The following is a 13,838-nucleotide window of genomic DNA, read 5'->3' on the forward strand; positions in this document are numbered from 1 at the left end:
TACCTAGTGTGATAATTCATATTGACATGCTACAAATTTGACATATATATAAATACATTTAGCATGAACATTATAAAAATTTAAAATTAGTTTAAAACATTAAACACGAACATGACTTACTTATTTTGCGAGTTGATATATGTAACCTCAAAATATGTCGTTGGGTAAACATGACACGATATAAATAATTTATTAACTTCAAAGTGTATTACTTATTATGCGGGTTAATATTACACAACGCGAATAACTTGTTTATAGCACGACACAAATAACCTGTAAGAAGATTAGAGCGGATCAATTTCAGCTTCACGAGCTGATACGTGACACAACACTAATTTTTTCGTATTAGTTTTTGCTAACATGAATACGACATAAATTTAAAAATGGGTACACCCGAAGACAAAAAATTTGTTGTGTCCGTCAGCCAGTTATATTGGAAATTGTGACCCCTACTTGTATTATCTCATATATTTTACTTGTCATAATTATTCTATATTTTGTTGAATTCATTAATCCATTTTGTAAAACCCTAAAAATAATAAGAATAAGAATATACATCAATCACAAAATTATTATAAACAACACTCTAAAATATATAATTCAATCACAAAATGAATTTATTTTTGAAAATATTTTTGAAGATGTTAGTGTCTTTTTATAAAATTATTTTGACTCAATCATAATTATAGATATTCTTATCAAATTTATTTTACAATTTAAAATAAAATTATATTCCGCTAATAATATCTAATAATAATTTATTTATTTTCACTCAAAATAATTTTACAGTTATACTTAGTAATATTATTAAATTCATATCAAAGTAATAAATATATATATATATATATATATATATATAAAATAGGTTTAAAATTAGATAAAAAATTGTTTCACCTCAAGTAAGATCTCTATCGAATGTGTTATTTTATATGTATTTATAAAAATATTAGTGTAATTTATGCTAACATTATTAGAATAAATAAAATTAAAACATATTATCAATTAAACGTTCAAAAATTTAAATTAAATTCAATAAATACTATGTAAATATTTGTGTTATAAAAAATTACAAGAATAATATTAAAAAACAATATAAATCATAAATAAGTAAAAGAAAAGTACTAAAAAGAAATTTTATTAATGTATATTGTTATTTTTCCCGATTTAAGATATAATGTAAAAAGGTATGTATTTTTTTTCTAATTTTTTAAAAGTTATTGAATTGTGAGTGCTATTTGTTAAAGAAATTTAGAAAAGTTAATGTATAAAAATTGAAAACAAAATGAAAGGTTAAATCAAGAAAAATCCAGAAAGATTTAAAATTTCACTGCTGCTGTGACCCTGATGTTGATGTTCCAGTTTCTGCTGGTGCACACCCAGTCCGTGAAGAAGACCCAGGCTGCATAGAATGCTGATAGGGATGATTTGCAGCTGGTGGCCGTGATGGAGCCATTGCAGCATTGTATGGTGGAGGGTACTATTAATAAGGGGAAAGTGGTGTCATATAACCATATGGAGGGTAATACTGGTGATGATATTGGCCAGGTGGAGGAGGCATCATTGGATGGGGCATTTGCTGCTTCTCCAAGCTGGGTTTGTTCTCCCCTGACCCAGAAGGCCCACCAGGAGGACCATCTTGAGATGGGACAAGTGCACCCATTCTTTGAGGATCCATTGATGGGTAATAGCTTCTTTCCTGCTGAGGAGGAGGAAGTGGATTATTGTAGTAAAGCATTCCTTGGGTTTGATCCTGGTTCTGCTGCTGTGATATAACTGCTCGAGGCAACAATCCACTATGAGCCACAGATGCCTGCCGCGTTGCTTGATCAGAGACATTAATAACCAGTTTGTTGGAAAGTTCTTCTGCTGCCTTTTCTGCACCTTCTCTGGTAGTATAGGTTACAAAAGCACAAGCTCGTTGGAGAACCATTTTGATCGATTCAATTTCTCCATGGGCATAGAAGTGATCTTATAGAGTAGGATAAGGATAAGGATTGTTGTTGTTGTTGTTGTTTGATGACCCAAGGAAGTAGGATAAGGATTGATTGTTGTTGTTTGAAACAAAACCCCAACAAGCATGCCTACTTCTCATCATAGTTATAGAGTAGGTCATCACACAGAGGAACCACAAAAGAAACAAGTGAATGCCTGATAAATCAATACCTATCTCCATCACAAAAATGGAAAATGCTTGACTTGCTGCGCAGTGCTAATGACAACACATGGCAAAACTAAATTGGAAGAAAAGAAGTAATTAAAAGAGAGCTCAGGTAAGAAAAACCCTAACCAAAAGAGGAAGTCATTTACAACCAGACATACCCATAATAACGATCTTTGATATTTTGTTGAGACAGCTCCCCAGTTACCGGCATCTCATGCCTATAAGGGCACTCAGCTCCTCTAGTACACTCACCCCTTATGTAGAAACTGCAAACATGTGCCCGGTTTCTTTCGTAATATGGTGTTGTCCTTTGAAGCTTCATGATAGTATCATTTGGGCGTGCTTTACCAAAAGAGGATCCATAATCTATACCAGCTCTAGCCTGCACAATGTAACAGCATTCTGATAAGAACTGGATCAGAGAAAAACAAGAATAATGAAGAAGAGTTTTTGGCCCAGAAAGAACACTTTCTGGAGTTTTCTGTATATTATGAAGCTGAACAATTACAATGCAACAGTAATGAAACTAACAACAGAGAAATCAAAGCAATTACAATGCGAAAGTTCCCCTATCATCTACAGTTACAGTAAAGGAAAACGATAAAGCTCAACATATTCGAGAGGTGTTGATTCTCTCCCAAGTCCCAATCCATTTCCACGCCTATGCTCACTCCACCTACACCCTTTTATTCCCTCTAACAGCCTTGCCACCTCAGCATTAACTCCTTCTCTCTTCTAACTAACAGAATCAGCCTTCTAGAATATTCAGACTAACAGCAGTGTCATGCTCCAATAATCCCCTACACCGCTTCCTAGCTTACACCTTCAAAGGCATCCTATCACATTCTTAGTGAAAAGATCATCCTGGAGTAATAATGACTAGTATGAACTGAGTGAAATTAGCACATAATTTTTTTTTTTTTTAAATTAAATTGATAAAAAAAAGAGCACTGCATAAATTTGTAAATTTAATAGCCAGTGCCAAATGAGAATGTGAAACATCAGATTTCCATGGTTGAGGAATTATGCATGTACGAAGGCAAAATAATTTCATCGCACTTCAATAAATTATGGCTCTTTGCAAGCAAAATGTAATGAAGTAGTTTTGGGTAATAAAAATAACTACAAAATATTACAAAACTGTGTAAGGAACAACAAATAAGAATTCGCTCGCAACTACTTATGGATTGAATTGAACTTAAACTCATTACTACTTAGAATTTTACCAAAAAAAGAAAATCAGGAAATGATCTCACAAGGTACAAGGTAGATAACATCATGTGGAAACTCTGCACAACTGGAATTTAAACAACAAAACAGGGCATAAACAATGTCAAAGTTGAACATATACACGGGTATAGTCAATCAGATAAAAGAAAACATCTGGGGGGTTTGTGCATTATGCAGATGAGTGCACACATTAAAAGTAAAATCAAGGATCAAGCCAAGTTATACTGAGATGGCAATATATAATCCAAAACACAGAGAAGGTTATTGAATTGATGGTGGGTAGTAAGAATATAACTCCGAGCCAAGAAAAAAGGAGTTAGAAAGTGGGGGAGGGGGTGCAGACTCATAATTTGTTGTAAAATATTATTCAAACAAAATTAGTTTTTTTCTTCAACATAACCCATATCAATAAACAGTTAGGGCAGAGAATTGAAACCAAGATAAAGAGACAAGTGCGGGTGTGGCTTGGCTATTTGGACAAACTTTTTATGACTAGCTTTAATGGTTTTGGTAGAAGCAAAGAAGCTAAATATTAATGGCAATGAGCAATCTACATGAAAGAAGCAAAAGACAGTGGTTTAATCACCAATGAAGCAGAAAATGTTGCAGCAGCAAGTGCTACTGTTCACACAATAAGAATAAAGAAAATGTTTTGAAGACATGGATGTATAACAGGATGATCCAATTGAAACCCTATACAACAGCAAATTGGTTATTGCAATTGCCAACAATCTAGTGCATGGCTATAAGACCAAGTGCATTACAATCAAGGATCACTTCATATACAAGGTGATAGCTGAGAGAAAAAGTAAAGCTCAAGTATTGCAGCACAGAAGAACATTGCTTATACTTTCACAAAGGTATTACCGAGACCAACTTTCGAAAGCATGCTATAAGAAGTCACGGGAACACGTGCTTAGGAGGAGTATTAAGATGTAAGCCTACTTTGAAGTCGATAACAATATGTAGTGTCCGACTGTCTGCAGTCTTCACTTTGTGGAAAAAATTTGTGGCCACATTTTTAAAGCCCTCTTTCCCCCCATGTTGAATTTTTGGACCGGGTTATGTTAATGGCTTCTCTTTGGTGCTCTGCTAATGACTGTTTCATGGGTGTTATCAATACCAACACGCAGAGAGAGAGAGAGACTGGGCAGCATTTTGCACTATTGATTGAGTCTTTTTCCTATTTAACCTTGCGTCTCTTTTTTTCCGGAGAATGTCTTATCCTTTCCTTCCCCCTAATACTTCACTTCTTTTGGTTAAAAATAGTGTCTAAAATCTGCATGAATGTAAGCTACTAGGGCTAGTCTAGTGGTGAGGGGGGATGGGTAGTGGGTAGTAGCAGGTGCTGTGTTCGATTCCCAATGTAACGAATGTATTCAAAAAAAAATAAAAATCTGCATGAATGTCAATATGTTCATAATTTGTATGCACCTAATTCACCAAAAATAATGCTTCATCATGATGGATTTCGAGACAATTCAAACAATTGTACTTCAAGCAATAAACTTTCAGCAACTGCAGTCCATAGTTGAGACTCATGGTAGTAAAAAAAGTAAATCTATCAGACAGGTGCAAGCATCCTGAATATTGCAAAGGCATACATAAATGAAGTTCCCATGATAAAAATGTAATCTATAGATATTTCATTAGTCAGAGCACACTTTTTCGCATGCAAATTGAAACAACAAAAACAATTACAACTCATAACTTTCCCCATCTTTAATGAATTATGTTCAACTGTCATCAACTATAAGTATGCTTTATGATAAGAAAACATACCCTGCGGTCGTGCTCTTCAGCAAAATACTCTCTATTAACATCACTCTTTGGAATTGCGTCATTGGTATTGATATTGAGAGCTGTGTCCCGCACTTGAACTGGCAGTCCATATTCAAGATCCAAAAGGCACACTTGGCAAACATTCTTCAATTTACTACATGTCTGGCATATCTCAGTTTTCTTAAATCTTGCATCTCGACCCGGCTTCCATCTAAAAATTGGATATTCCAAACTTGATTTTTAATGAGTTAACTTTTATAAACTTTATTTTAGAACTTATAGTTTGTTTATTTTAAAAGGTACTTTTTAATTAATTTTTTCTCTAAATTTTTTAGTATATTTTCAGAAGTTAGATTTTCTAGCTTCTAGAAAAAAAAAAAAATTATCCAAACGCTCTTCAATCAACTTGATTTTAGTCATTAGATTTGATGAAAAGTGATTTGTATTTAGAAAACTTTATTTAAAAAATGATTTTTGACAAAATTAACATTATTTGATATTATTAATCGAAATTATTTTGAGAATACCATTATCAAATTAAAAATTAATTTTTTTTATATAGCCTTTCCCACAATAATCAAGTAATATGCTATGTGTGAAACCGACCCAAAAGAGCCTACTAGTTCCTTAGATCGGACCATCTATTTATAGATGATAAAGTGATAATATAATTCATGTACCCGTAATATAAAAAAAGGACAAGATAATGTAGCATTATGGACTTTTTTTAATTCATCGTATGCAAGTTCATCTTAATATTATTAATTTCATATAGTTTGAAATTTATTTCCTAAAATGATGCAAAAGTAACGGTATCTGTAACAAAATATGGGCTTTGACCAGCAATTTTTTTTAATGACTTTCTATTAAAGTCATAGCCTTTAACCACGGCTTAGGGTTAGATTATAATTTTTAATTATTATTAAGATGAACTTGTATCTACACGCAACCACGCATGGTTTATATTCATTTTATCATTACCGTTGTATTTTCTAGTTTTCCTTGCAATTTTCCCTTGGTTCGCAAGCTTAGATATCACTGTCTTCGAAGCCTTTTTCTTATCCTTAAAAATTGGCATCGAACTTTGAGGTAGGTGTTAACAATTATTAATTTTTTACATTACTTTTTATTATTATTATTAATTTTTTTTTTAACTCTTATATGTTGAGAATTCAAATCTACATGATAAAGTCCTACAATGAGAAGAGATGGCTAAGTAAGGATCTATAAATCTAAGACATTAAGATTTTTGGTTAATATGTGATCTTGAGTTCATTTATTGTGGGTTTATTACTTAGCTCACTGATATGTGGCTGATAGTTCACTTGTTTTGGACTCTTTTTGACTACATAACTGTGGTATCAAAGCTAATAATTAATTGTTCCATGCCAGTCATATAATTTGTTCTCATGAGTATTTGGAGATGATAGTTAACCGAAATTAAGACTTTAATTTTTTTTTGCAACTTCTACAAGTGCATCCCATCATACAAGTAATATAATAAAAAGTAGTAAGGTTGTCATTTTCACAATGATTGATATATCAAACACTAATTTATCTATGCAATCAAAGTTGAATCGATCTTTAAAGGATTTTTTTAAGAATATAAACTAAATTGTAAAAATAGAAATTTAAGAATAATATTTTTTATTTTTAAGATTAAGAAACAAGAACAATAATTAAGAACAGAAGAACACAATCAAGAGATAACCCTAAGAGATATCTGGAAAGGCTGTATCATATTATTATATACGGTGGCAGTATGAGAAAGCAACGACTAGTATGATATGAAATTATGAATGGTAACCAGTTTTGACGGTAAAAACTGATCTGCATAAAAAAATGGCAGCCTATTAACAATTAGGATTTGATTCATAGAGTTTCACTGAGATATTTTTAACTAGACATGAGCTATATTTAAAAATATTAAAAATGATTTACACAACTTTTTTACATATTAATATTGAATACAGTATTCATATTAAACTGTGCTTGCCTGGGAATTTATATCCAATATCTAGACGAGTATATAGCGTGCTGTTTACGGATTTGTATGTGTATACATACCAACCATATTGCATTGGACTAGGCAGACGGACGTGGAGTACACCGGCGTACTTGCTTATCAACTGCCCCCATTTCTCCTTTAATCCGTAATTCTTGAGCAGTTTTTTTCTAGTACCGTCTCAAATATTTTACTTGTCATAATTACAGATCCAGAAAAAAATTTCGGACCCCAATTTTTTTTTTTTTTTTAAATTTTAAATTAACGCTTAAATCCGCTCGTAATCTAGTTGCTTCCATAACAAAGAATGAAAAAATCATGAGAATGGGAAATCATAAGAATGGATACGTGACGGGAGAAGAAGAATAAGTTTTCTTTCTAATCAATTTGTGTTGCTACGTTGTTTTAATCATCTCTGTACGTTGCTACGTTGCTAACTAATATAAGAATAAATATCATTTTTGGTCCCTAACAAAAAATTTGATCCCCACTTTAGTCCATTATAAAAAAAAAGAGTCACCTGGTCCCTATGAAATTTAAAGTGGATCTATTTTAGTCTTTTTGAGATTAATGTAAGTGTTTTTTTAATTTGTGAGGGACCACAATTTTAATTAAATTGATCCACTTTGAATTTTTTAGGGACCTCCTTGAGACTAATTTTTGATAAGGGACTAAAATGGAGTCCATATTTTTTGTTAGGGACTTAAAATGATATTTACTCCTATTATAAATATTGAACCAAGAGACAAATAATAACTTACATAACTAAAAAAAAAATTTAAAATCCAAAATCAGTGCGGACGTGTGACCCAACGTGGATCCGCCAGTGATTACAGTATATATTTTGTCGAATTTATTAATCCCTTTCATATTAAAACAAGAGTAATACCAAATATTACATAAAGCTCGGTTATATAATTGATATAATTGTGAATCATTATGTAATTTATAGATATTATTTTAAGTATTTCAAGTTTATAATTATTCTTTAAAAATTTTATAAATAGAAAAGTCAATAATAAAATAAATTCGCATTTGATAGATACAAATAGAGGGACAAAAACATAGCATAAATGGTTGAGTGGTAAGTTATATTTATAAAGTTTTTATTTACAAACTATATTATGTATTCCAGAGAATACACATTTAAATGATTATATTCCCCGAAATATATAATGTAATTTATAAATAAAATATTTATAAATATAAACCTACTCATAGTTAAGCATTTAAAACACAAAAAATTATTATAATACCTTTGTGTTGGGCTTTTTCTAAGCATCATAGAAATGTGTTGGCCCCTTTATTTTATTTGAACAATTAAACAAATTTTTTTTTTATTTTGTATCGTATCTTATTTTTTAAGGAATCAAACGATATATTTTTATCTTCCAAAAGGCAATACTATTGTGTACGGATGGAATTCTAGGTTAAAAACCTTCAAGGTTCTTTTTTTAGTTGAAAACAAAAAATGGCTTTGCCGCATCTTGCATTGTGCATTTCTGGTACCCGCTATAGTTAATGAACATGATTATCTTTAAAGAAAACGTAAGTGGATATTATTTATGCATGGACGGTCCATACTGTCAAGTGGAAATGTACAATAATATTAGCTTTCTTTGTCAGATAGTTCGGTTTCCATCTCTAGACCTATCAGTAAGGTGGCGTTTGATTGACATCTTTATGAAATTTTCCTAGGCATTTAACACAAGGTTTCCAAAAAGCACATGTTTGGTGAAGCTCCTTCAGACCAAAAAACTAGACAACTAAAATGCATAGGTTTCTGAATTGGAAATGAAAAAGATGGCTTTCGGCACTGTTAGAAAACCATTTTGGTAGGTAGATTTTTGAAAAACCACGGATAAGTCACTGTTTGTTGAATTTCTTTGTATACTTTCCCAGTAAAGTTTTTTCCTACCAAACAACTTTTTTTTACATTTCCCTATTTATCTCACTTTATCTATCTTTCCAATCATTTCCCTATCTATCTCATTTTCCTACTATTCCAAAAAAATTTCCTGAACCAAACGTCCCTGAGTTTATGCTCTTTATGCAAGAAGAATTGAGTTTACGTTCAACCAATCCGTGAACGATCAAATGACAGAATGCTAATTAGAACAATATAAAAATAGAGTATAATAGCACTTTGTGAATCAGCCAGTCGTGACGCTTGAAAATGCGGGGTTGGTACATTGCGTTGCAAGGGTTTTAAAGTTTAAAAACAAAAGTGGTAATAAAGTAATAAGAAAAAAAAAAACAAGATTCAACAACAGACATAAGTACAAGCATAACCATAAGTCTGATATTAAAGTTGCATAAAAACAGAAACAAGAAGCATACATGCATAACGCAGTTCATGACTAGCAATGTATAGGAAAAGCTCCAGTCCACACTCTTCAACGAGTATCAACCCAAAGTGCAGTGCAGTGCAGTCAGTGCACTTTGAAGCTCAGCACTATATATACACAAGCTAGAGTAACCACACGCCACTCGCACACTCAGTCACTAGTGTCTTTATTTATTTGGTATTATATATAAGCATATATGTTCTAAATGAAAGGGGGGTCTCCTTGAGCTAAAGATGGGGGTGGGGTTTTTCCAAGTCCTCGAGACTGGTGGGGCGAAACCAGGCCTTCTCCTCCAGCACCGAGTCAGCACTTGCATCAGAGTGGAAGCTGCGTTCTCCGCCGGAAGTGGGAGCAGTGGCTTGCTCACCCCCGGGGGGCCCAAATACCCCAGTCTGTGGGTGTGGGGCCCAATATTTGCCTGATTGGGTTGCCTGGATCACATCGTCGGGCACAGGGCCCGAGTGAATTTGATCATCTGGGTTCTTGTCGTATACTGAGCTGTGTGCTGCCCTCCTGTATTCCACCAACAATTAAATCCCATTTCATCTTCATTTACAGTTATTAAGGATTTAATCTGATACTTAAATAATAATAATAATAATAAATTAAAAAATTTAATAATTATACGCTGAGATTTATATCAAAATTCATTTAAAAAAATGGTTCAACGGTAATTAAGCCTCAGATGATCTCCTACTTGGAGATCTCATCACAAACAATAGTGGATATGGGTGAGTCATCCATGTGGCGCTTTGGATGGGTGGTTAGGTGTCAAAGCAAAAATTGGTGATCACGTGATGGGTATATATATAAGCTCAGAGATTTGGACCACCAACCGCCTTTTGCAATTAAAGTATTATGTACTCATTTTCCACGCCTCCTCCTTGAGGACGACATTGATAAATATCATAAGCCTTTTTTTCAAAGTAATTTTAATAAAAATACATTTATCTTTAATTTAGAGTACGGATAATTTCTTAAAAAACATTATACAATCTCAATAATTTTATAACACACTGCCGTAACCATCTTATCCCACCCCCATACATTTTCTATCGAAACAAGAAAAATATATTAAAAAATAGTTTATATCCATAAAACCATAACTCTGTCATTGAAATAAAACCAATTCTACACGTTGACATGCACAGCAGTAAGACAGGTAATAATAACAATAGTTGCTCCCACTACTAATAATAATAGCACCGCGCCCTGGGCAAAAATAAATAAAAAAGGCTCTAGGGAGGGATTAACTAGACAAATACAAATACAAAGTTTATTCAAAGCATGGAACATGCGTCTGTTTAATATGCAAAGAAACAGCTAACTGTTAATTGTTCCATATTCGACAAAAATATTTTAGCACTTTTAATGGACATTATGCCTGTATTACTGATAGCCATTCAATAATTGGTTAATTAAACGAATATGTGTTTTAAAAAAAAGTTTTAAAAAAGAAACGAAAACGAAAGAAAATGCTAAATGCACTTTTAATTGTCAAATCAGAATAAGTATCACTTCTAAATCACAATAGCCATTCAGTTAATATTATCAATTAATAAATATAAACAAAATAAAATCTTTAAAATCGTATATTGGAAATAAAGTGTAAAAGGACAGACGATGCGGAAATATAAAAATTTGGGTACAATATGACAGGAAAATCATGGACAAAGCAACTGATTCATCAAAACGGAGATAATCCCATTTTCAAACCATAAATTACTAGAGGAGAAAAGGCCCAAAGTAAGAAACATGCAATATAGCCACACAATTGGTAACGAATTCACAAACTTTAAATCATATAGAGGACATAGTCTACAAACTCTGCAGAGGACTGGTGCAGCTTCGGAGGATACTCAAAAATATTAGCACGTAACACAAAGAGAGTGGTATGTGACACATAAAATAAAATCTGGGTCCCACCTGGGTAGCCTTATCCTAAAATATTTTCCACGCTGTCAAAAACTATCATGCAGGCTAAATTATAATAGTGGCTAACTACATCATTTTTATCCAACTGCAAGTCAAATAATTCTTCTATATTGTTATAAAAATTAAAAAATAAAAAATAATTCTTTCTATATACCAAAGTAATTAATTTCTAATTTATTTACTTCGGTTGAACGCAACCTTCCTCTTAACGGCAAGGAGAACGAACCAAAGCACAATTTATATTTGGGTTTTATAATTATGGAGAATTGAAATATCATATTGTAGAGATAAAAAACACGTGGGACCTATGTGTAAGAAAAAATTATATGTAAGACCCATGTCAGCACGGAAATCGAAGGGTGTGTAGGAAAATTATAATTCTCACGTTAAATAAGAATTATAAAACCCTTTATATTTTATAGATTATACATTTTTTTGAAACAAAAAATGAGGTCAAATTTATAATTATTATAATAACAGTTGGCTTAACGTTGAATAAAAGTAAGTTGATAGTTCCCAGGGAACAAATCTGGTGAAGACGGAAAGGGACGTGGAGGGTTTAGGAAGAGGATGAGTAGGAAAACAATTATCCCCATCCACTTTCTTTACTTTGTTTTTCTTCTCTGACCAAGAAGCGAAGTGAATGGTATTTTCCGTTGTCAAATCAAACTTTTCGTACACCACCAAGGAAGAAGATGCCTTTATTTTTATTTATTTTAAATTTTGCTAAATGTAAAAGGCATGAGCACGCTTTTTTGGATATACTTTTTGGAGGCACCAACACAATCAGCAAGGAGAAGGAATTTAATCCCTGCATAGGAGTATAGGACTGTCCAAGATGGAAGGATATGGGAATTCTTTATATAATATATAAATTAACAGCTGACAGCACACGAAAACCAAACGGCAAGGCTACAATAGTTCATGATGTCATTCAAAAAAGGCTAAAGAAAGGAATCAGATAAGGTATGGGAGAGATTATGGCATAAAGAACGGCACAAAGGAAAAGAAAATTAATCCCAGTGGTCGGAATAAATGGACGCTTGTAAATTTGCATAGCTCAAGCCCTAATTTTTTCCCACAAAAGAAAAAGAAAAAAGAAAATTAAGAGTATATTTCTAGAAAATCTATTAATCACCGTTCTAATTCACTGTTTGGAAACGAATAAAGGCATCAGAATATAAGGAAAGAATACTGGGATGTCCGAAAATCATCATTCACTTGCAATAATTAATAATAAGCCATGTTCAAGTAAGTACGAACTACGAAGTATATAGACTATTCACAAACTTGAGAACTCGGATCACAAAATTTCTTCATAAATTAAAATCAAAGCTTGATTAATTAACAACAGGGAGTATATCATCATCATATTACTTAATCAAAGCAACCACCAGCAGATAAAAGAAAAAAAACACGATTACAAACTAGAATAAAAAGAGGTTAATTGAAGAAGAAAAATACATAAAAAGTGTATATACCTGGTAGTGAGAACAGAGGAAGATGGGTTGGGGGAGTTGGAGGTCCAGATCCGGTTGGCGATTCGCTTCCCCAAAGTGGTGATCCCTCGACTACTCGAATTGGCGGCCATACAATGAGACCAACGAAGAGAGAGAAACAGAAGAGAGAGAAACAGAGCAAAAATCACACAAAGAACAGAGAGAGTAAAAAGAGTGAACTAGCTTGGCTTTTGTTATGTGTAAAAGAGTAATTCACAATGGATATTTATATACAAAAAATAATGGATAGGGTAGATACAAGCATGCCAGTTCGTACCTAACACGTACGTACGATAACAGTCCTCGTTAACGCCCCGTTCATTTCTTCACGGCCACCGTTTGTAACTTTCTAAAAGAAAAAAATAAATTAGTACCCAGCACAGCAAGTAATTACTTGGGTTAGTACTTAGTTGGCCAATGCTAATTTGTTATAATTAGAAGATGATTGACTATTCAAGTATTTGTTGACTTTTTTAACCAATTCATTATTATTATTTATTTAACAACTACTCTTAACTGTTTAACAAATAATAGTTTATTTTGTTATCTTATCTGTTATCTTAGCTTGTCTTAACAAGTAATTTGATTACTTAGCTTATCTGTTATCTTGTTTGTACATAAAAAAAGTTTGCCTTTACAAAAAATAATAATCGTTATGTTTATTATTATGTTAGTCTTATTACTTGATTAATTATTGTTAGATTAATTTAAAATTAATGGTCAAAAAATAGAAAAAATTAATTATGGTTAATTTTAAATTAACAAATTAATTCATCAATAACCAGTCAGATAATAAGAATAGTAAATTTAAAATAATAATAAATATAATATTTCCCTTTAATAAAATTGATCAGAAAATTTATTCTGTTATTGAATTA

The 13,838-nt window shown here is 32.2% G+C and overlaps 1 protein-coding gene and 1 pseudogene across 1 annotated transcript; both read right to left on the bottom strand.

The window, feature by feature from the left end:
• Nucleotides 1–1,480: 1,480 nt before the first annotated feature.
• Nucleotides 1,481–6,251, bottom strand: LOC133296169 (zinc finger CCCH domain-containing protein 40-like; annotated as a pseudogene).
• A 3,223-nt stretch (nucleotides 6,252–9,474) lies between these two features.
• On the bottom strand, nucleotides 9,475–13,148 carry LOC133296183 (late embryogenesis abundant protein At5g17165-like). Its single transcript, XM_061495128.1, has 2 exons — nucleotides 12,943–13,148; nucleotides 9,475–10,039 (listed from the first exon to the last, which is right to left on the bottom strand). Exons 1-2 carry the CDS (start codon nucleotides 13,050–13,052, stop codon nucleotides 9,754–9,756), a joined length of 396 nt encoding a protein of 131 aa, XP_061351112.1. The 5' UTR covers nucleotides 13,053–13,148; the 3' UTR covers nucleotides 9,475–9,753.
• Between the last annotated feature and the right edge of the window lie 690 nt (nucleotides 13,149–13,838).

The sequence above is a fragment of the Gastrolobium bilobum genome, unplaced genomic scaffold (assembly GCF_033153095.1).
Source record: "Gastrolobium bilobum isolate Gb01-03AN ecotype WA unplaced genomic scaffold, APGP_CSIRO_Gbil_v1 utg6114, whole genome shotgun sequence".
In the NCBI taxonomy this organism is placed as follows: Eukaryota; Viridiplantae; Streptophyta; class Magnoliopsida; order Fabales; family Fabaceae; genus Gastrolobium; species Gastrolobium bilobum.

Coding starts and splice junctions, on each gene's coding strand:
- LOC133296183 (XM_061495128.1), bottom strand. CDS start 13,052: ATGGCCGCCAATTCGAGTAGTCGAGGGATCACCACTTTGGGGAAGCGA. Junction 10,040..12,942: donor TCCTCTGTTCTCACTACCAG/GTATATACACTT, acceptor GGTGGAATACAG/GAGGGCAGCACACAGCTCAG.